The sequence below is a fragment of the Salmo salar genome, chromosome ssa14 (genome assembly GCF_905237065.1).
Source record: "Salmo salar chromosome ssa14, Ssal_v3.1, whole genome shotgun sequence".
NCBI lineage: Eukaryota > Metazoa > Chordata > Actinopteri > Salmoniformes > Salmonidae > Salmo > Salmo salar.
The window spans coordinates 71871586-71895333 of NC_059455.1; the positions used below are offsets into that span (position 1 = coordinate 71871586).

At 41.7% G+C, this 23748-nt stretch overlaps 2 protein-coding genes and 1 long non-coding RNA gene across 4 annotated transcripts; 1 reads left to right on the plus strand and 2 right to left on the minus strand.

Moving 5' to 3' along the window:
* The first annotated feature begins 1446 nt into the window (after positions 1 to 1446).
* LOC106570250 (uncharacterized) lies at positions 1447 to 2996 on the plus strand. Its single transcript, XR_001320630.2, has 4 exons — positions 1447 to 1920; positions 2226 to 2292; positions 2386 to 2529; positions 2733 to 2996. It is a non-coding gene; the product is annotated as an uncharacterized lncRNA (long non-coding RNA).
* Positions 2997 to 6181: 3185 nt separating this feature from the next.
* LOC106570239 (SH3 domain-binding glutamic acid-rich-like protein 3) lies at positions 6182 to 9841 on the minus strand. Its single transcript, XM_014142339.2, has 3 exons — positions 9646 to 9841; positions 8049 to 8216; positions 6182 to 7876 (listed from the first exon to the last, which is right to left on the minus strand). Exons 1-3 carry the CDS (start codon positions 9688 to 9690, stop codon positions 7811 to 7813), a joined length of 279 nt encoding a protein of 92 aa, XP_013997814.1. The 5' UTR covers positions 9691 to 9841; the 3' UTR covers positions 6182 to 7810.
* Positions 9842 to 14841: 5000 nt separating this feature from the next.
* On the minus strand, positions 14842 to 23748 carry LOC106570240 (membrane progestin receptor alpha-B). 2 transcript variants are annotated; one of them, XM_045694754.1, is made up of 4 exons: positions 23482 to 23607; positions 19349 to 19419; positions 18541 to 18788; positions 14842 to 18421 (listed from the first exon to the last, which is right to left on the minus strand). In XM_045694754.1, exons 3-4 carry the CDS (start codon positions 18726 to 18728, stop codon positions 17503 to 17505), a joined length of 1107 nt encoding a protein of 368 aa, XP_045550710.1. In that variant the 5' UTR covers positions 18729 to 18788; positions 19349 to 19419; positions 23482 to 23607; the 3' UTR covers positions 14842 to 17502. The 2 variants fall into 2 exon arrangements, with proteins under 2 accessions (XP_045550710.1, XP_013997816.1); XM_014142341.2 differs by lacking the exon at positions 19349 to 19419 and having other exon boundaries at positions 23482 to 23748.

Here is a 23748-nt window from a genome sequence, read left to right on the forward strand (position 1 = left end):
ATATAAATAATATGAATCCCTTAATATAATTTTTTTTTCTCTCATTCAGGTTAACATGTCCGACAAATGCTGAGTTCACCCCCCTTAGTAAAGGCTATAATAGGAAACCAGTCCTCGGACATCAAGAATTGTGTTTCCAGATACCTTTCCGGAACCAACACAGAACTCATTCATATGTTCTCTCTGCTTTAAATAATTATACTCAAAAACCAAAGGGCAAAAAAAGAACATGGCCATGGGCTTCACCAAGCAACTCACCACAACATGAGGGACTTGAAGCAGAGCAAGAAGGGACTGTTATGGGGTCTTGTTGACCGAGTCTGATCGATGAGGCCATAGGGTGCCTGTCCAAGTACAACTACCTGAAAACATTCATTCAGTCTCCTGCTACACTTAAAATCTGCCAAAGAAGCCTTGCTTCAGGCTGTGTCAGAGGTCATAAGAGGGAAACTAATTCAATAGCTTCAAGATCAATGTACAGTATTTCAAATGAGTATCAAATAAGCCCGTTGAACTGTCTTCAGACATACAGTTGTATTTTTAGTTTTAGATGAAGATATTGGCCAAAAACATGGATGGGCCATTTCGGATGCCAATCATCCAGTTTAGTGTTTGTTTTTTTGGCTTTGTGAAGTCTGACTGTCCTGTGCTGATCCAGGATCATATAATCTTATTCATAGGATCTAAAAGGCTGGACTGATCCTATATCGGCACTCCTTTTCTCAGGAAGGTTCTGGCGAGGAGACGGTAGCAGCTGGAGCTCAGAATTGGGAATCACTGCTAATCTGGGCACTTCAACAGAATGCCTGGAAATGGGGTACGTTTCTGCCGATCGCTACTGAAAACTGTTGAAATGAGCCTGAATTCAAGCAATAGCATCACACACATTGGGGGGTGGTCTTATTACTAAATTATAACTCCCATATAAATGTTGTGACATATGTTTTCATGTTGACGTCAGTAGTCACTATTAACATTTCCTGCACATAAAATGACTTTCTATGGGGTACACAATAAGTTGATAATGGCCTGGGTAAGATGATTGAGAGAAGGGAGACCCAGTGATATGGCTCATTGTTCTTTCTCCCCTGCAGGTGAAGCAGCGGTATCGGGAGCAGTGGGAGAAGCAGCGGAGTTGGGAGCAGAACCGATCAGCCTGGACATGAAGAAACTGAGGCTGCACGATCATGTTAAAGCATTCCAACATTATATCGTCAGTTGCCGAATGTGGTGGTTGTAAAGTTTGTTGCATACTTAGCAAAATGGTGTGAGGGATGTTGAGTGTTACAATCTTGGGGCTTTGCTATGTTTATAGGTATTTCCTAATATTCTTTAAAAGACTTAAAAAAAATAAAATCATCTTTGCCTGCATGTTTCTCTGCACTCATGGAAGATGTGTATCCCAAAATGGTACAATATAGACAAGGTTGTACAATAGGTGGACAAATACGACATGACAGTTATACATTAAGTTGATTTAAAGCTACAATATGTAACTTTTTGGGCACCCTAAATGTGTGTTTATACATCTGTCATTCTCATTGAAAGCAAGTCTTAGAAGCGGTAGATCTGTTCTATGTAAGCTATTTCTATCGGTCCCTTAAGTTTAGTTTGTGTGTCCTTTACTTTCGGTTTTGTTGTGTACACCAGCTGAAAATACAACATTTTTGGTTATAAAAAATATATTTCACAGCGGTTTAGATGCTACAATTATCCGCGACACAATGACTGCCTGTTTTCTCACAACTGAAATTAGGCAAATTATTTTAATTTTAGCAACCAGGAAATGGAAAGATTTCTGCATATACCACCTTTGAGAAATTAAAGGTTCTTTTTTTGAGCTCATGGCATAGCCAATGAGGAGGAGAAGCTGGAGGAGGACAGGAAGAAGGTGAAGTGCCGCAAGAAATCTGAAATAGGGTAAGTGCCTCCCATTGGAAGGGTTCAGTCTAGTGGACTGAAATAGGTGCCAGTGCTCATTTTGGGTGCCTTTACCATTCATATTTAGGTGCAGGAGCTCCACAACACTTTGAGCTAATATTCTATGAGGTGGAGGAGCTCAAGCAGTAGAAAAATTGAGGTGCCAGTGCTCAGCTTCGGTGATCTCATGCCTAAGTCAAGCACTGGTTCAGTCAGGGATAATAACAGAATAAATAAACCAGCAAAACTGAAAAACAGCCACAACAAGCTGTTGTTCTTATGGATCAAACTGTTTCCTTCCTAAGGCAATGATTGACCCCCCAGTACCGTACCCAACTGAAGAGGAAAGCACAGGTGGTTCAGGGGAAGCTGGTATGTCCTTGTTTTTTAACTGCTGTGAATTGACATGGTGGGATCATCCCTGCTCACCCAACCTCTGCTTGTAATGTGTCTGTTGTCCATTAGGAGGCAGACTGCAGGATCCTGGGAGTCCTGCTGGAGGGGGAGCAGGAGGACTAGCGACTGGAGAGTGCACGTCTGGATGGAATTGAAGCACGTCAAGGAGCAACTCCAGCTGGATAAGGAAGCAGAGTTTGTCGTCCTGTACAGGTTGGTATTAGCATGAGCAGGCCTGGAGGCTGCAGGAGGATGAGTGGAGGCTGCAGGAGGATGAGCGGAGGCTGCAGACCCAGAGGATGTCCCAGCAGAGCTACCGGGACAAGCTACTGAACCAGGATGTTTGTTCTTAATTGCTAAAGCACTTGATTGGTTGTGTCCCACGTTCATACTCGTCTTCCTCTCATTCAACACAGAACCCATTCAGCCTGGACATGAAGAAGTTGTGAGGCCATAAAGACACGGCACAATCATATGTTCTTATACATTTGTACAAAGAATGAAGTATACCAATATCATGCTTATATGTTAGTTGCTGAATGTGGTGGTTGTTAAGTTTGTTACATACTCAGCAAAATGGTGAGGGATAGTTTTACAATTCAAAGAATCATAAAAAAAATCTATAAACAAGACCTAAGATTGTGAGTTTTTGTTATGTAATTAAAACATATCATATTTTCTTTGCCTGCCCGTTTCTCTGCGCTCATGGAAGAAACGCTTTGTCACACAATACAACAAACAATTTATCATTAACAGACAGAATAATTTGATTATTTTCCTTAGTTGGATATCTGCTATTTGTCATAATTATCCACCTATAAAACATATGTGAAGCATATACAATACTTTATAGACAATCTGTAAGATTTACCCTTTGATTTGGAAGAGTTTTGGATCTAAATAGCTTGATGAGATTCGTACTAAAGACACATACTCCATTGTTTGTTTTTGTTCTCGTACAACAGGGCTGTCAAATTCATTCCATTCCTAGTGTCTATGTGTTTATGGTTTTTCCTTTCAATTAAGACAACCAGGTGAGTGGACTTCTTTACTAATTAGTGACCTTAATTCATCAATCAAGTACAAGAGAGGAGCGAAAACCCGCAAATACTTGACCCTGCATGGAATGAGTTTGATACGTATCGTACAACAAATATTTGTAATTCTTTGGGCCTACTTGAAACCAATACACATTTCTATGAAGTGCTTGTGTGAACAGAATTGCACAACAGTGAAATGCATTAAATGCATGTCTTGATGGAGGTACATTTCACTCTGTTTCTAAATAAATTGTTCTTTATCAACTTATACCTGGTCATAATACATTTAATTTGATCTACCAACATGATGAATACATAAATAGTAAATAAATGAACACTTTCACAAATATGATTAATCTTGGATCTTATTACTGTTGCTATTTCAGCACCAGATGGATGGATATACGTGCAGCATCAGATAAGGTTCACAGCCGGTTCCCATCCAGAGCCATGCTGTATACACAGTCACAGCTCAGTTCTCATCAACATAGAGGACAACTTGAACAGGAAACGCTGAGTGGGCGTTTTAACTTCCTGTGCCTGAACATGTGTCAATGTCAGGACCTGTACACTGAACGATTACAAGCAGCAAGCAGTATAATGATGTTCTTACAGCTTTTATTCTCATGTCACACCCGTGATCACAACACGTGAGAAAACAACTCTGATCGTGTGAGAAAATTCAGTGGTTTCCTGCTCTTCCCCCGTGAGATGTGCACTACATGACCAAAAGTATGTGGACACCTGCTCATCAAACATCTAATTCCAAAATCATGGCCATTAATATGGAGTTGGTCTTCCCTTTGTTGCTATAACAGCCTCTACTCTTCTGGGAAGGCTTTCCACTAGATATTGGAACATTGCTGTGGGGATTAGTGAGGTCGGGCACTGATGTTGGGCGATTAGGCCTGGCTCGCAGTCGGGGTTCCATTTCACCCCGAAGGTGTTCGAAGGGGTTGAGGTCAGGGCTCTGTGCAGGCCAGTCAAGTTCTTCCACACCGATCTCAACAAAGCATTTCTGTATGGACCTCGCTTTGTGCACAAGGGCATTGTCATGCTGAAACAAGAAAGGGCTTTCCCCAAACTGTTGCCACAAAGTTGGAAGCACAGAAGAGTCTAGAATGTCATTGTATGCTGTAGCATTAAGATTTCCCTTCACTAGAACTAAGGGGCCTAGCCCGAACCATGAAAAACAGCCCCAGACCAATATTCCTCCTCCACCAAACTTTACAGTTAGCACTATGCATTGGGGCAAGTAGCGTACTCCGGGCATCCGCCAAACCCAGATTCGTCCGTTGGGCTGGCAGATGGTGAAGCGTGATTCATCCTTCCAGAGAACGCGTTTCCAAAGGCGACGAGCTTTACACCACTCCAGCCGACGCTTGGCATTGCGCATGGTGATCTTAGGCTTGTGTGTGGCTGCTCGGCCATATTGTGCTGATGTTGCTTCCTGGGGCAGTTTGGAACTCAGTAGTGAGTGTTGCAACCGAGGACAGACGATTTTTTACACACTATGCGCTTCAGCACTCCCGTTCTGTGAGCTTGTGTGGCCTAAAACTTTGCGGCTGAGCCGTTAGATGTGTCCACTTCACAATTACAGCATTTACAGTTGACTGGGGCAGCTCTAGCAGGGCAGAAATTAAATGAACTGACTTGTTGGAAAGGTGGCATCCTATGAAGGTTCCACGCTGCTAATGTTTGACTATGGAGATTGCATGGCTGTGTGCTCAATTTTATACAGCTGTCAGCAACGGGTGTGGCTGAAATAGCTGAATCAACTAATTTGAAGAGGTGTAATTTGAAGGGGCACAGGGCCCTGTAACATTCCTCAATGAGATGAAGTGAACCGCAAATGGAAAGGCTGTCTTAATCAAGATATCAGAGAGCCGTAAGAAAAATACCACTGAATCAATATAGTATCTGATGAATATACTGTATGTATATTTTATGTACTGTGTCCTTTTTACAATATGTTTTTCCTTCTCTCTGTTTGGACAGCTTTGCAATCGTATTTGTAATACTATTTATTGTACAATGAAGAATATGTTCATAACACACTCAAGACCAAATTAATCAACTAGATTTTTTAAAGTGACAACTGAGTCCTTGATTCACATTTTAAAACACAAATAGACCTATTAGCCATTATTCCTTTTTATTTAAACCATAATACTTATTTGACCCTTTTTCCCAATCTTCTTGGAAGACAACAGCATCTCATTCCCTATATTTTATTTTTTATTTATTTTGGCCAAAGGGGCTTTGGTCCAAAAGCAAAGCAGTAGTTAGAAGAGAGAGACATGGAATGTTGAACATATAGTTGATAGAGAATAGCTACACATCATTGACCAATAACACATCAACCACCATCAAATGACAAACATTGTATGTGAAGGCTGCCATAACAGAATAGAGGTCCCACACCTACTTACCCAGATATACTATCCGTGTGGTGGTGCGTTGCCAGACTTCGTCTGAGATAGATGAAAATCAAGGTCCGTATGTGTGGAACCAGGGGTTATAATGATAGGTATGCTATAGCACAGAGATTACATTGGGGGCAATATATATTTTAAAAAATGATGACCTACTGGGTAAAAGATGTGGGACTCTACACATGAAACGGCACATACGTTTTTCACAACCACCCATGGAAGAGAAACCCGTTGGAAGAAAGAGGAGTAGTAGACACTTGAAGTACTAAAAGTGAGGCCTTCAACTTTCCCCATGTGGTGAGTTAGTTTCATCTAAGGATGAGATTGTGTCAGTTCAATCTGAAACACTTGCTTTATCCACTCAGGAGCCAAACGTCAGTAAAACAGTGGGAATGTGAGGCAGAGTTTAATGTGCATAGTTGTCTTTACTGCATCTTCAAGCTAGTTCGAGATTGAATTACACATTACCACAGATAGAACAGTCATTGGGGCTTATAAATTCAGGGGATTATAATACTCAAACTCAGTTCTTACAGTAAGGATGTACAGCTGTAGTACCAGTAACAGTGTTATGTATTTCTGCGACAATGTCCTATAAATATGTCTATTTTATGTCTATGTAAGACCAATGATTGACGATCAGGTAATTCCCAGCAAACGCAAGTGGTCTCTTAAAAAAATACAGCAGTCTTTGGAATGCAGTAACGGAGAGAAAAGTAAGACTATATTGAGGTCAAAAGTGACTGTATCCAGCTGTAAAGCACATTCTCACATTTATTGGCACCAAGTTTAACACTTTGAAATGCTGTCTGTCTGTTTTTACCATATTCTATAACTCTCCACTATGGACTCACCTTTCCAGCATGGATCTTTGACACCATTAGCATTGAAATGTTTTGGACCAAAGTAGAATCCAGTTCATTTATTCTGTCTCTAACACAATTCAGATTTCTTTAGGGTTCTGTGATTGTTGGCTTCCACATTATCCATGCTACGTTCTCCTATCCATGTTGATGTCTACAGTCGGCCCAAGTACATTTTGAAAATGACTTTGTCTGTCGATATGATCAACATGGAAGTCAAGTGGGACAGGTAAGGAAAATACAAACACCGCTAAATCTAAGTAATGGTAACCAAGTATTCAGTTTTTTTGGTCTGGGTATGAAATGGCCCCTATTCTCTACATAGGCTGTGTTTAGACAGACAGCCCAATTCTGATATATATTTTTTCAGATCAGCTCTGAAAATGATCTGTGTGGAAAGATCTGATGTGATTGGTCAAAAATAGAATGAGTGAAAAAAAATATCAGAATTGAGCAGCCTATGTAAACGCAGCCGTAGTGCACTACATTTCACCAGGTCAATAGAGGGAATAAAAAGGGTCATTTCAGGCCAAGATCGATTCCTGGTGAATGTTAGCCTCTTGATTAGTGGACCTACATTGGTAACATGTACAGCCCAGATTATTTGACCTAATTACCACACATCTAGATTAGGCAGCTCCATTGATCCCACAGACCAGACTGATTAGTGACACGAACACATCGGACCAGGCAGGCCTGGGTTCAAATACTATTCCAAATACAAATATTTAAGCATTTGCTTTTGTCTGCATGGAGTGCCAGGCTGGGTGGGGTTTGCCCTTTTTGGACATTTCTATTGGTTCAATTGCTACAGGAAAGCTTCATAAAAGTACCTTTTAAGAATCGAAAATGATTTGAAAGTATTTGAACCCTGATCTTAACCAGAAAGGACCACAAAGGGAAACAGTGCCGAAAGAAACAGGGAGAACATAATAATTGCCGTATAAAACATACACAATAATTTCAACAGTGGTTAGGTAAGAGTCCAGCGGGGTGGGGTGGGAAGGGGTGCGTGTGCCTTTTGATTGGTTGGTTGTATTTGGCATTCATCATGGCATTGAGAAAGAGGGCGGGCACCGCCAGTGGGGCAGAGGGGTAGTCAACGAGCCTCCCTGGGGAGGTGTGGTGCGGGACGACGACACACGACTCTTCCTCATCACGCCATCTTCAGAAACTGTTCCACTTTGTCCTCCTCCACTGCGTCCGAAAACATCTCATAGTTCTGGAGGAAAGAGACCAAACAGAGTAGAAGGTATTATAAAGGGGTCATCACATGCTTATGCCATCTAAGTAAACAGTTTTTCATCTATACTTATTATCCTCATACCGTTAGATAAACACTCAACACACACACAACGCTGTCAGATCTCAAATACTAATTCTCCCTTCCTTACACCACAGTACTGGTCCTCATTGAAGATCTGTGGCGGGACAGCCGTGGGGTTCCCTGCCTTGCTTCTCATCTCGTCCCTGACCTCCCCGCCCACTGAGATGTCAATCAGCTCGTACTGGATGCTCTTACTCTCCAGTATCCTCATCACCTCCGCCTGCTGAGACTTCACCTGTGGGAGGGGGGGAGGGTCAGTTCAGGATCAGGGACCCATTAACACTTTTCACACTACTGTGGCTAGCTAAACTGAGTTTAGTAGTACTGGCCTGATTACACATTTAACACAGCGCTGAAAAAGACGATGTGAAAAGACATATCAGAGCCAGCACGGTAGAGTTTGGTAAGATAGTGTGAAAAGGGCGCAAGCTCTACTTGTAGTACCAGGCACCAAACAGTCAGAGCTTTGTTAATGTCTGCTGTTAAGGGAGATAGATGGGTAGCATTAGCACTTCTATGATTATCCTGACAGAGAGACAGAAAACGGCTAAGTAGAAAACGGCTAAGTAGTCTGCTTTGCCTTTAAAAGCTAAAAGGGTTTATCCAATGTGTGGTTGATGATTAATTGTGCAACGCTATCTTGTTGGGTCGGAGTGAGGAAGTTGGGGTGGGTTTGCTATGTGTAACCACATCTACTTCACCCACCAACTGCATGCATCCTGGCATTCAATGGGCAAGGCAGGAAGGCACACCACGCACTACTGAAAGCCGATTAAAATTACCATTAGAAAACAAGAGGAAAGCTAGGGTCAAACCGAATCCCTTACTTTTTCGTAGAGGAGGTGAAATTACATAACTTACGGCTAAACATTTTCAAAGTCTTCGATTAAAAAATATAGTGTATCATATGACTCGATGGTTATAGGCTATGGATAAATTGGCAGTGCAATGCAGAGGCCACCGAAAAACAAATTCCCCTGTAATTGACACCAGATGTTTAACCGCGATGTTTTGCATATATTTATACATTGTGTCCACGCTTGAGCGAATGCAAACTCTTGGGAAGTACGCTGCAACATTTGTATCAATTTGAGAAATTCCACTAAAAGCGAAATCATGTCTGTTTATAATGCTTCTAGACTGCACAAATAGTTCACATCCACCGTGCAGGCAGGTATACGGTAGTCATTGCTGACAAGTACGCTAACCTAGTTCCACTTGTCTAGACATGCATCGATTATATCAGGTAAGTTGCAGAATGCGAAAAATATGCATTTGACATGTCCTCATTATTCGAATAGGTTCGTGAGATCTACCGCCAAACGCAGACAGAGGAAATAAAGCAGAACAATATCACTTCCGTCACCATTTTCGGGGTGAGTTTGCATTTCCTGGTGTGTTTTGTTAGTCTCTAAATTAAGTCGTTCTTAAAAAACGTTGCGATTGTATGGTGGACTGAATTATAAATTATGCCACACATGCAAACAATTACATTCTTGATCTAAAACATGGAAAAGTCGCATTGTATATATGCTGATCAGATCCTGGGATGGATCGTTGACAGGGCGTTGGGTGTGTCTTTCAGACTGGTCCATAAAGGGTCCATTAGAAATGTATCCACCTGCAAGAATACAATATATCAATGAATCTCCGTTTCATCTCACCTCTCTGGATGCAGTAACGGTGGTATAATACAATTTGACGCCCATGATTGCGATTCTCGATATCCCTTTGTGTTGTCACACGAACCGCGAATAGCTCTCTTGCGGAAGACTACGATCAATCGCCTCCCGCGGCTGAAAAGCCTCTATTTGCTGTGTGGTTTAAAGGGCCAGTGCAACTCTTTAGTCCTGTGTGTAGTTTGATGGGACTGTGACATGTAAATCTAGCCTGTTATTGGCATATAGTCCAGTGTGTAGTAAAGTTAACCAGCCTGGAATAAAATGATTACCCATATCCAATTATAAAGATTTATTTCAGCTTTTTTGTTTGAGACTATATGAACATGAAGGGCAATGGTCTAAAGTACTTAAGTAGTACTTTAAAGTATGTTTTACTTAAGAGTATCTGTACTTCACTATTTATATTTTTGACAACTTTTACTTTTACTCCACTACATTCCAAAAGAAAATGAAGTACTTTTTACTCCTTACATTTTCCCTGACACCCAAAATAACTAGTTACATTTTGAATGCTTAGCAGGACAGGAAATTGACTAATTCAAGCACTTGTTTGTAAAGGATGTCTGAGTGTTGAAGTGTGTCCCTGGCTATCCATAAACATTTAAAAAAATATCAAGAAAATTGTGCCGTCTGGTTTGCTTAATTAAAGGAATTTGAAATGATTTATACTTTAATACTAAGTATATTTTAGCAATTACATTTACTTTTGATACTTAAGTACATTTAAAACCAAATACTTTGACTTTTACTCAAGTAGTATTTTACTAGGCGACTTTTACTTGAGTCATTTTCTTTTAAAGTATCTTTACTTTTACTCAAGTATGACTATTGCGTACCTTTTCTACCACTGATGAATGGGTTAAACAGTCCAGGCTATTACTAAATGTTATTTTCCATTAGCTGTTTCTGAACAAAAAAATCACATAATTATATTACAAATGAGGTGGATTTCACTTCCATTGGTCAACAATCAACTGAGCCAATGTGCCTTGATTACAAATCCTCCTCAAAGTCCCTGTTCCACTGACTGTCACTAAGCATAACAAATCCAGCCCCACCTAGGCTATTTCAAGGCAATCATTTTGTTATTGTGATAAACACTGTCCAAGTAAATTGGGTAAACTCAGGTGCAATAATGGAATATGATAAGACCTCCCATTGGGACTGAAAGCAAATAACAGATCTTTGTAAATCTGAATCTAGACTACTATGGTCTCGGTGTAACTGATGTAATGGTGAACAGTAGGCTAATGAAACTAGTTGAGCTTGGCATGGTGATGTAGACATTGATCACTGGCAGGGCAGTGAGCCAGGCAGCAGGGGTAATGTGGACAGAGTCCAAGCGTAGGGTTAGCTCCAGCTTTGTCTGCTGATTCAGGTTTTTCCTACATGGGATAAAGAGCAGCTGAGCTGGGTGGCTTGGCAGGCAGCAGTAGCTAAATGCACTGAACAAACCAGGAAGAGGGCCAAGACTGGAATCAGACCCCCAAAACTGTGTCCTGGCAAGCCTGGTCAATCAGCATAATTCAACATCCATTTATTGATCAGTGTCTACATCAAGATGGGACTGCTTGTGAGCGTTGAAGGGAAGCTTTGTAATCTCAAAGTCATAGAATATGGACAGATGAAACTGTGTTCAGACAAACAGATCTCATTCTGGACTGAGAGGCTGACAAGTAAAACAGATACTAAGCCTAAAATGCCCATTGGTATACTGGTGTCAAGATTATAATTTGCGCACTTAACGCCCTTTGGTAAATTCTGAAATGGGATTGTTAGCCTATCACACTGTGGATCAGTTTCAGTCATTAATGAAGAGCACAGGACAAATACAATGATCATTTCAGCACTGTGATGGAGCATAGAACAGTAAGTAGTAGGCTGTAATGTGTCAATGTTACATCGATCAAACCAAATCCTAGGGTTACTAAAATAGGCTCCAAATGTTACATAATTTCGAGGGATATAACGGGAACACTATACAATATGGAGACAATGGATGGATATTTGAACTATTCACATGGATTCGTGGCATACCAATACATATCATTTGTGTTTCAGATCAGACGCTTTGCCTCTCCACATGGAGGAAGCAGTCGCCTAGAGTTCAACACTGCCCTCTGCTGAGCTGCGTGAAATGCTTGGAGACAGACATGACAGCGACGTAACGGTTACATCCTTCCTTGCAATTTCATTGGGTGAGTTTGAGGTTGCAGTAATAATGAAAGGAAAAGGGTGTGGGCTTCAAGTCGTTTTTTTAATTACTGTTCTACAAATGCCATGAAGTTAACAAAGTATTGGAATGTGAATGCCCTGCAAATTGTTAGGATTTCTGACTTGTCTTAGTAAGACTGCATTGTTGTGAATGTTATTTTTTTTTCATTAGTCAGTGGGAAACTATACCTGGAGCAGTGGCCACCTGTCATGTTCTCTAGTTGTTTTGTGCTTCACGTGTTTAGCTAAAATAAAAATATATATATTTTTAAAAAAAATCAAAAGTTTGGGGTCACTTAGAACTGTCCTTGTTTTTGAAAGAAAAGCATTTTTTTTTGTCCATTAAAATAACATAAAATTGATCAGAAATACAGTGTAGACATTGCTAATGTTGTAAATGACTATTGTAGCTGGAAACGGCTGATTGTTTTATGTAATATCTACATAGACCTACAGAGGCCCATTATCAGCAACCGTCACTCCTGTGTTCCAATGGCACGTTGTGTTAGCTAATCCAAGTTTATCATTTTAAAAGGCCAATTGATCATTAGAAAACCCTTTAAAAATGATGTTAGCACAGTTAAACTGTTGTTCTGCTTAAAGAAGCAATAAAACTGGCCTTCTTTAGACTAGTTGAGTATCTGGAGCATCAGCATTTGTGGGTTTGTTTTCAGGCTCAAAATGGCCAGAAACAAAGAACTTTCTTCAGAAACTCCTCAGTCTATTCTTGTTCTGAGAAATGAAGGCTATTCCATGCGAGAAATTGCAAAGAAACTGAAGATCTCGTACATCGCTGTATACTACTCCCTTCACAGAACAGCGCAAACTGGCCCTAACCAGAATAGAAAGAGGAGTGGGAGGCCCCGGTGCACAACTGGGCAAGAGGACAAGTGCATTAGAGTGTCTAGTTTGAGAAACAGACACCTCACAAGTCCTCAACTGGCAGCTTCATTAAATAGTACCCGCAAAACACCAGTCTCAACGTCAACAGTGAAGAGGCGACTCCGAGATGCTGGCCTTCTAGGCAGAGATCCTCTGTCCAGTGTCTGTGTTCTTTTGCCCATCTTAATCTTGGCCAAAAAAAAGGAAAAGATTAAGATGGGCAAAAGAACACAGAAACTGGACAGAGGAACTCTGCCTAGAAGGCCAGCATCCCAGAGTCGCCTCTTCACTGTCAAGAATCACAAGCAATGGACATTAGCCCGGTGGAAATCTGTCCAAATTTGAGATTTTTGGTTCCAACGCCGTGTCTTTGTGAGACGCAGAGTAGGTGAACAGATGATATACGCATGTGTGGATCCCACCGTGAAGCATTGAGGAGGAGGTGTGATAGTGTTTTGCTGGTGACACTGTGATTTATTTAGAATTCAATGCACACTTAACCAGCATGGCTACCACAGCATTCTGCAGCGATACGCCATCCCATCTGGTTTGCGCTTAGTGGGACTATCATTTGATTTTCAACAGGACAATGACCCAACACACCTCCAGGCTGTGTAAGGGCTATTTGACCAAGAAGGAGAGTGATAAAGTGCTAGGTCAGATGACCTGGCCTCCACAATCACCCAACCTCAACCCAATTGAGATGGTTTGGGATGAGTTGGACCACAGAGTAAAGGAAAAGCAGCCAACAAGTGCTCAGCATATGTGGGAACTCCTTCAAGACTGTTGGAAAAGAATTCCAGGTGAAGCTGGTTGAGAGAATGCCAAAAGTGTGCAAAGCTGTCATCAAGGCAAAGGGTGGCTACTGTGAAAAATCTCAAATATAAATTATATTTGGATTGGTTTAACACTTTTTTGGTTACTACATGATTCCATGTGTTATTTCATCGTTTTGATGTCTACACTATTATTCTACAATGTAGAAAATAGTAAAAATCAAGAAAAACCCTTGAATGAGTAGGTGTGTCCAAACTTTTGACTGGTACACACACATTATATATATATATATATATATATTTATTTATTTAGGGGGGCATTAATATGTGTCACATATCAGTTTGCAAGCAATGTATAAACTAACAAATATTGAGTTAATAAAGCCACATACAAACAATCTCTTGTTTTGCTTTCTTGAGTAAGGCAGCTCCAAAATGCAGGTGTTTAAGCCTAGCTCAGTGCTTTCTGTGGTGGTGGGGCAGCCAGTGGAAAATACAGAGCATAGGGGTTGGTAATGTTCACTAGTTACGCCGTGATTGGCTCAGTGTTCTGTCACTCATGGGGATAATACGTTGCCACAAAATCTATTGGAAGAGCTAAAAAATTCAAGCCCCTTGGGTGCTGCCATTGACTTACAATAGAAGTGCCCATCCAAGAAGGCTCATGGTCATTGGCCAGATAAAATGACGTTATATCTAACCTATATTTGATTGGACTGATCATGTCAACGTCATACTTTCTAAATCTTAGCTAGCAAGCAGTCTTCATAATGAATCACGTCGACAATCTACTTGCAAATCCTTTTCAATGCTATGAAGATACATTTTATTTATAATTTATCGGTGCTCATCGGCCATAAACATTACAAAAGTTGGAAATCGCAAATTCAACAAACAGTGTTTTGGAAGAAAGCAGTGGCTAACTGCAAGTGTTGCAAAGCAATCACTCTCCTGCTATTCAGTGGAGTGGGTGTGTGGTCCAAGTCAGGGTTTAAAGGTCTCTTTTCCAAGATAAACATTCAATACAACACCATGGGCTAGAATAGGTTGAACACATTGACCATGCTGTCAATCCAGCATGACTTCTGCCGCCTTCAAAACAACTGGAAATCAGAGAGTAATGGACAAAGGGTAAACATTAACAAAGCCGGATTGCATCACAGCACTGTGGAGAGCGAGAGAGAGAGAGTCCTTACCAGTCCTGGCACTGGGAAGCCAGGGTAAGAGGGAACACATTTTCCTTTTCCCCCCTCATGGTCACTCAAAAGGAAAAAGGTAGCAATGGAACATATAAATGCACCAACAATTTACAGATTATAAACTAGTCATGTATTACTGTACGATCACGACCATTACATACATAATTTGACACCATGTCAATTGAAATGTTCAATATTACACAGTAGCTTTCAAAACTCAGTCAACACAAGGTCAGGACTTTTCCAGACCAGAAAACTACTAAGCAAATATATTCTAGGATTAAAGTGAGCAAGCAAAAACAACTGTTACAGCAAAGTGACAAATACATAAAGAAAAAGAGCACTGTTAGCTTCACCTGCCCCCCAATATAGAAAAGACTATAAAAGTTTACATTATTCTAATTCGCTTTGTTAAGGCTTTGTCAGCGATAGGCTAGCCCGGTTCCAGATCGGTTTGCGCTATGACAATAAGAGTTGGCAAGACAGCACAAACAGATCTGGGACCAGGCTAGTGATTGGCTTCGTCATCTCCTGTTATGTAAAAGATAAATACTCTCAAGGTACAACAAGAACATGTTGACATAATACAGCATGTTGACATAATACAGTGACTACACAAGTTGCTTACTATAAAAATAAACTGCGTGTGTACAATAGCAAGAAAAGTATGTGAACCGTTTGGAATTACCTGGATTTCTGCATAAAATTTGACAAATTTTATCTGATCTTCATCTAAGTCACAACAATAGACAGTCTGTTTAAACTAATTACACGTTTTCATTTCTTTATTGAACACACTGTGTAAACATTCACAGTGCAGGGTGGAAAAAGTATGTGAATCCTTGGATTTATTAACTGGTTGACCCTCCTTTGGCAGCAGTAACCTCAACTGAAGGTTTTCTGTAGTTGAGGATCAGACCTGCACAGCGGTCAGGAAGAATTTTGGACCGTTCCTCTTCACACAACTGTTTCAGTTCAGCAATATTCTTGGGATGTCTAGTGTGAACCGCTCTCCTGAGGTCATGCCTCAGCATCTCAATTGGGTTAAGGTCAGGACTCTGACTAGGCCACTCCAGAAGGCCTATTTTCTTCGTTGTCCTGTTGCATCACCCAACTTCTGTTGCACCAAAGCAGCCCCAAACCATGATGCTCCCTCCACCATACTTTACAGTTGGGATAAGTTTTTGATGTTGGTGTGCTGTGCCTTTTTTTTCTCCACACATAGTGTTGTGTGTTCCTTGCAAACAACTCAACTTTAGTTTTATCTGTCCACAGAATATTTTGCCAGTAGCGTTGTGGAAAATCCAGGTGCACGTTTGCAAACTTCAGACGTGCAGCAATGTTATTTTGGACAGCAGTGGCTTCTTCCGTGGTGTCCTCCCATGAACACCATTCTTGTTTAGTGTTTTAAGTATCGTAGACTCGTCAACAGAGATGTTAACATGTTCCAGAGATTCCGGTAAGTCTTTAGCTGACACTCTAGGATTCTTCTTAACGTCATTGAGCATTCTGCGCTGTGCTCTTGCAGTCATCTTTCCCTTACGATCACTCTTAGGGAGAGTAGCAACAGTGCTGAACCTTCTGCATTTATAGACAATTTGTCTTACTGTGGACTGATGAACATCAAGGCTTTTAAAGAAACGTTGAAAAACAAGGCATGGTTCACATCAGGCAATGCTTCTTGTGAACAGCAAACTCAAATTGTGTGAGTGTTTTTTGTAGGGCAGGGCAGCTTTAACCACATCTCCAATCTCGTCTCAATGATTGGAGTCAGGAGTCAGCTAACCTGGAGTCCAATTAGCTTTTGGAGAAGTCATTAGCCTAGAGGTTCACATACTTTTTCCAACCTACACTGTGAATGTTAAAATGATGTGTTCAATATAGACAAGAAAAATACAATCATTTGTGTGTTATTAGTTTAAGCACACTATGTTAGTCTATTGTTGTGACTTAGATGAAGGTCAAATTGGAATTACCTGGATTTCAAAGGGTTCACATATGTACAGTGGCAAGAAAAGTATGTCTAATCTGACATAAGGTTTACATTGACGGATTAATTAATACACTTTCTCAGCAGTTGGTCCAGTCCAGCCTTGGTTTGTGACCCCACATGAGAAATACCCAGTTTATACTCTCATAGGTGAAAAAGTGCAATGTGGGTAAGTCAATTTGTCTGCCTATAAAAGTGCTCTAGATGTGGATAGATTGATCAGCCTGGCATTAAAATGTAAAGCTCCTATAAAAAGAATAGTTAGCAGTATTGTTGATATTCAGAATCACACCCATTACACAGTATGCTTCCTTTTCCAACAACATAATACTACTTTGAAAGTGAATAAACTTTCAGTAAACTATCCCTTCAAGATCAATTCATTTCATTGTCTGAGTGCTGACAAGGACTCATATCACAATGTTTCTTGGCAGTAGTTAGACATACGTTGTTGTAAAAAAAAATAAACCATTATGGAACAAAACTAGCACAAGTGTAACAGAAGCATTGAGACACAAGATTAGACATACTGCTATAGGAATACTTCCATCATCGTCAAGGACACAGAGAGAAGAAACATAATATTATAGAAACAAACTCGAGTAGGCTAAGGAAGGCAGTGTGTGTCGAGTCGAACAAGGCCACATTGATCACTTTGGTACCAACCCAGCGGGCAAAACTGGGCAAAAGTTTTTGGCTGTAATAATGTCAACTCATTTCAACCAGTTTTGCCCACTGGGAAGTGATTGTAAGTCTCCTACACAGTGACCTACCCAGTTCATTTGGACTTGTCTCTGCAGTTAAGCAACCGTTTTACTTTCCTTGCAATGAAGACTGCTATGCAGACACAGGCCACCAGTGTGGCTCCATACTGCACCAGATAGACAGTGGCTGCTCCCTCTCCGTGTAGCTGTGTGTAGAGTGGCCGTCGGCCCAGGTAGTCCAGGTGAGAGGCCTGGATCTGGCAGAGAGTACAGATAACCAGGAAGACGTGGAACAGCTGGTGGCCCTGCCCCAGGAAGTCACAGTGGCCTGGGAACAGACGCTCTGGGAGGGGGTTAGTGAAGAAGAACGCACTGGACAGGAAGAATGCAACCTGGCTCCCATGGAAGGATATAGCCGGGTCGCCAACTACGCCACTGGCCGGGGCAGCGATGTCATCACTGTGCAACGTGGTCCAGAGGGACCGGAGGAGGCGGTGGAACACCGGGCTTGTATCCCAGGCATAGGCCATAGCCGAGGGAATCACCTGCCCCACCTTCCGGACCCAGACCCGCAGGCTGTAGTTGCGATACTTCCCATAGCAGCAGCCTAGGCAGGACAAGCAGCAGAGGAAGGTGGCAGTGGGCATGAAGACTGGGGAGACCCACTGGTGGTAGTTTGGTTCCACAGCATAGTAGAAGTGAGCCACGGCGCTGCCGTACTGATACTGAGCCACTCCTACATAATCCAGGAAGAAGAAGCAGTAGTGGTAGAACTCTGATTTGGCAGCCAGGAGGTGGGCTACAGTGCTGCAGGCCATGTAGGCCAGGGAGGACAGGAGGAGAATGAGGAGGGGCCAGGCGTGGGTGTCGTCGATGAAGTCCACTGTCTCAGCTAGCTGTAGGAACTTGACCAGGACCAGGAGAGACCCTAGCAGGTGGGTCCACACGTTGATGGTCTCGTTGTGACGCTGGAACAGCGACAGGAAGTAGTACCTGTATTGATCAGGAGACGGGAGACCATTATGTAAGCTTCTTTAAGAGACGTCTTTACTATGATAAAACCGGATATGATGTACATAGCATTATGGGTATTGTAGTACATGTTACAGTACCTCCAGCCCTGGTGGAGTGGTCGGTAGCCGGCGTGGATGTAGCGCTCTCTGAAGAACCCGGGAACTTCGGTGTCCCGTAGTGTGCCTGGCATGGAGGGGGCGGCCTCTGTCAGCATCTGGGGCACCGCCCTTACCTGTTGGAGGTTGATGAACAGACGCCCAATCCGCTCCATGACGATCGTTGCCATGAGGGATGGTTTGACGGATAGACTGTTGTTGCTGGCTGGACAGCTTCAGGAGACTGGCAACTGAAAGAGCAGGAGGGTAACACATTTAGAATAGACCAGCTCTGAATGCTGACACTTAAAAACAATAACTAAGAATGAAAAGAGGTTCAAAATGACAATTTCTTTGAAAACTGCAGCGCAAGTAAAACTATTGGCAGTAAAAACATCACCTTTGCTGGAGGACTCCCCAAACATAACTGACACACAGGTTAAAAAAGTTCCTTCAATTAGGTGCAATTATGTGCACCTGTGTCAGTATGCCAGCACGAAATGAAAAAACGGAAACAATGAACAAGACAATAAGCATTTGGGGTGTGTGCAATTGGCAATCAGCGCAGGCTATGAAAACTTTGAATGTTGAATGAAATAGCAATAAATTATTATTTAAAAAAAAGAAACATCACATTACTTGCTTCAGCAGTTCAATTACTTTAAAATGAGTCTCTAGTCCAAGTGAAGGGCTCTTCTTCACAGTTCCTCTGTAAAATGCTGCCACCTCAGTAGAGAGGACTAGCCTGGTGAGTGCATGTTCAGTTTGGTTTAACCAGGCAAACAGAGGACACCCTTTATGCTGGCCCTACCTGGCTAGAACACCAAGGCCTGGGACAGGAGGCCAGAATACACCAGACATGTTTCGATTCCTGCAGCAGACCTGACAATGTATTAACAGTAGTTAGCCTTAATCTGCAATTCATCTGCAGTTAACATTGGAGGGAGAGGAACGGAGGAAGAACAACATGAACTCTTCAACCTTGAAGATAAACAGAGAAAATATATATTTCTGAGCAGTGTGATGTATAAACTGAACTCTAATTGCTCCAGTAAATCATTCTGGATAAGAGCGTCTGCTAAATGACTAGAATGTAAAAAGTAATGGGAGCGTACCAACTAAACACGCAAATCTGTTTTTAATCAAGCAATCAAGTTTTAATTTCCTGAACTGGTGAAAGAATGTATTTTCAGAAGCATACAGCATATGTATGTCATCCAACCACAAAGCACTATCAGACATGTTTACACAGTAACTTTTTTAGCAGATATTGGCCACAAGCCCACATCTGATAAAACACAGTTGCTTATGAACAGCAACTTATTTGCAACACCTTCAAAAATGGGATCCTTAAAAAAAGATGACATGATAACAAGGCATATGCAGTCAAGTATTCTAATTTAATCAACACCCATTTCCTATTTTCAACACTGTCAAGTATTTGCCTATGGCTTATGCGACTGAGGAAGTTACACTGTGGCACCTGTGGACGAAAAATATTGTTGACACCCGTGGAGGCACCTCAGAGGAAGGACCCTCCTCCTCAGTGAATTTCATATAAATAAAAAGTGAAGCATTAAAAAAAGTTACCATATTTAGATTAAACTATACTAAATATATTCACGTCACCAAATAATTTATTAAAAAACATACAGTTTTGCAATGAAGGTCTACAGTAGCCTCAGCAGCACTCTGTAGGGTAGCACCCTGGTGTAGCCGGAGGACAGCTAGCGTCTGTCCTCCTCTAGATACATTGACTTCAATACAAAACCATGATCCTCCTAGGTTCTCACCCCGTTCCATAGACTTACACAGTAGTTATGACAACTTCCAGAGGACGTCCTCCAACCTATCAGAGCTCTTGCAGCATGAACTGGCATGTTGTTCACCCAATTAAAAGATCAGTGAATGAATCTAGTACTGAAAGCATAAGCTACAGCTAGCTAACTAGCACTGCAGCGCATACAATGTGGTGAGTAGCTGACTCAAAGAGAGAGAAAGACAATAGTGGAACAGTTTTTTTATATTTGTTTTTAATAAAAAAAATTAAGGAGAAGCAAGAGAGAGAGAGAGATACATTTTTTTCACTTTAACTTAGCTAGCGAATGCAGCTGCTAGTTTAGCCTATTCAAACACCCAGCTCAAACAGAGCGGGATGCTATGTTAGCTAGCTGGCTATGGCGATCGAAAACGGGACCTCTTCCAAGTAAAGGTAAGCTTTTGGTTTTATTAATTTATTCCCACCAGGGCCAGCTGGTGTAACTGCAAAACTGCTTGCTAACTGTACACTCTACTGCATGATTGTAGCAGGTTTACTAACGCATTAGTTCTAGTAGCTAGGTTGATTAGCTAATATGGTGACAATGACTTAGGCTGTGTGTAGCAGTTATGAAATGAAGGTTTGGCTTGAAAAGGTTTTCACCTGTTTACGGACAGCTGATGTGTTGTACACTGCAGTCCACAAGCGAAGGGAAAAGGTGACAGGAGGAGAGCATGTAGATGAGAGAAGGATGCTCATGCTGTTTGTATGCGGCTGCTATGATAATGAACTGCGTTTGCGTGTGATCAGGTCTGTATTCATTCTGCCGATTCTGTTGAACAACGTTTATTAAAACGGAAGAAAACGGAACGAAATGGGGATAAAATACAAATATTTGCCTCCCGAGGGGTGGAGTGGTCGAAGGCTCTGCATCGCAGTGCTGGAGGCGTCACTACAGACCCAGGTTTGATCCTAGGTTGTGTCGCAGCCGTCCACAACCGGGAGAACCATGAGGCGGCGCACAATTGTCCCCGCGTTGTCTGGGTTAGGGGAGGGTTTGTCCGGCCAGGATGTCCTTGTCCCATCACGCTCTAGCGACTCCTTGTGGCGGGCCGGGCGCATGCACGCAGACTTCGGTCGCCAGTGGTACAGTGTTTCCTCCAACACATTGGTGCGGCTGGCTTCCGGGTTAAGCGAGCAGTGGGTCAAGAAACAGTGCGGCTTGGCGGGGTCGTGTTTCTCAGGACGCATGGCACTCGAACTTCGCCTCTGCCGAGTCAGGAATTGCAGAAATGGGACAAGACTTACTATCAATTGGATATCACGAAATTAGGGAGAAAAAGGGGTAAAAAGTAAAAAAAATATATATATATAATCTTGTTTGCAAATGTTGGACTAATTATTACACCCTATATCAGCTAGATGCAGGCAAGCATGTGCAAGGTGGTATTGAATGTATCACTATCTGTCACCTTGATCACTCAAATTTCTCTCTCGACCTGTTGTAAACTGTCATTCATAATCTAGGTTGTAGCAACCTCATGATGGGTATAGGGAAAATTCTAATATCATGTAGTAGCCTAAACATATTGATATTACATTGAGCTGGGTGAATGGAATATTAATGAAAGTCATTCAATATGCTGTAATAGAAATAAGGCAATGCTCATAAAAAGAATGATCATCCTCCCTCATCTTAACTTAAATGTCACTGACAGCAACTGGTTGACACCCAATAATAACTAATTCAAGACCTCACATAAACCTACAGTATACGTCTCTCTCCCTTCAGCATCTCCCATGTTTTGGTAGGTGACAAAAGGAGTGGCAATCAGTGAGAAACAATCAATCAGTGAGAAATATATTTTCTGACTGCGCTCTTCCACAAATTAGAAAAACTAATTTGACCCCATCTAATACTATAACTTAAAATGTTGACCAATGTTCCCTCTAAACTGCAGTAGCCCCGAGACCGCTGCATGAAGCGCAGAATAAATATCTGCCCATGGAGAGAAGAACTTCACTGACCTTTCTATAGTTTTCCCTGTTAAATAACACTATAAACGTTTCCATTTACTGTGGCAATAGTGATCGAATCAAAGCAATATTAGCCATTTCAATGCAACATACCGAAACAAAACGAACCTAGCTGGATATTTTGTTGTAGGCATAGGAGTAGGATTCGATTGTGCACAACTCAGCCCATACTCTGGCATAGCCAATCAGAGCTGCAGTAGGCCTATATGCAAATAGACCATTGCTATATGGACCTGTGCCATTTACTGGACCATGTTTACAGCTGTGGCCATGAGTATATGCGCTTGTTTTGAGATCAAAGCAAGAGCTGCATGTAGCCACTTTTTGTTCATATCCTGTGCTAGTTAGTGAGTTATTAGCCCAGTTATATAAAATGTGTAGTCAGCAAATAGGGGCGTGATTACTTCTTACAAGAGCACAAAACGTGTACATTTCTAGACATCTTTGAAAAGCGAGTCAGGTAAAGAGTTTTTTTAGGTCTTAAAGGGGCAGTGTTGTATTTTGAGACAGGCTTTAATAAGCTAAGTAACCAATAGGCAGAGGGTAGCATCATTTGTCTGATTCTCTGTAATAATGGTATGGGAATAATAATACATTTCATTTTGTAAAGTGGTTTCTTGCATCACACACCACAACATTTTCAGTCACCTACTTGTCTGAAGGACAAGTGGATAAACCGGTTAATGTCAAGCCCTGCATGTTTGTTTTTTCATAAGTATCATTGAATGTAGGCCTACATTGAACAGCACACATTGGCTGCTACTGTAGACTGAATGATAGAACAGCTATTTCTATGTTAAAATGTTAGGGGATGCATTTTCTCCATTGTTTTTGATGGTAGGCCACTACATCGTGATCAAATAACCACAGAAGACCACTTGGCCACTGTTAAAACTGTACGCCCACTGTTTACAGTAAAACGCGTGCTGGAAGCTGCACAGACTTTTCACAACGTTCAAGTTTGCGCTCAGCTGACCTGAAATTTGCTCAGTGCCAAAAATAATTGAGGGAACATTGACGTTGACATACATTCAGTTTCATTTGGTATAGGCTACACTAAAATAATGTGTGCTCTTTCTTGGGTACACTGTTTAACCTGAGACGTAAAAAGTTAGAGAATATTGCGCAAGACAAGAGGGAGGAAATACCAATGCATGCGGGTCTTCTTCTTCCTCTTCAAGGCTGCTACTGTAGACCTACTTTATTAGACTACACCAGACGGCTCCTGGAGACGAAGGAAAGTCGGCAGGTTCTCTCAGCTTCAAGATGTGATGATCGTCAGACTGTCTCGGTCCCTGTGCCCCTCCGACAGTCATCGGCCGGTCGGTCACACCTCCCTGACCGGTGTCAGCCTTGTCAACCACTCATATACTGGAATGCAACAGATGCGTGTCCAATGGCAAGTAAGTAGGCGG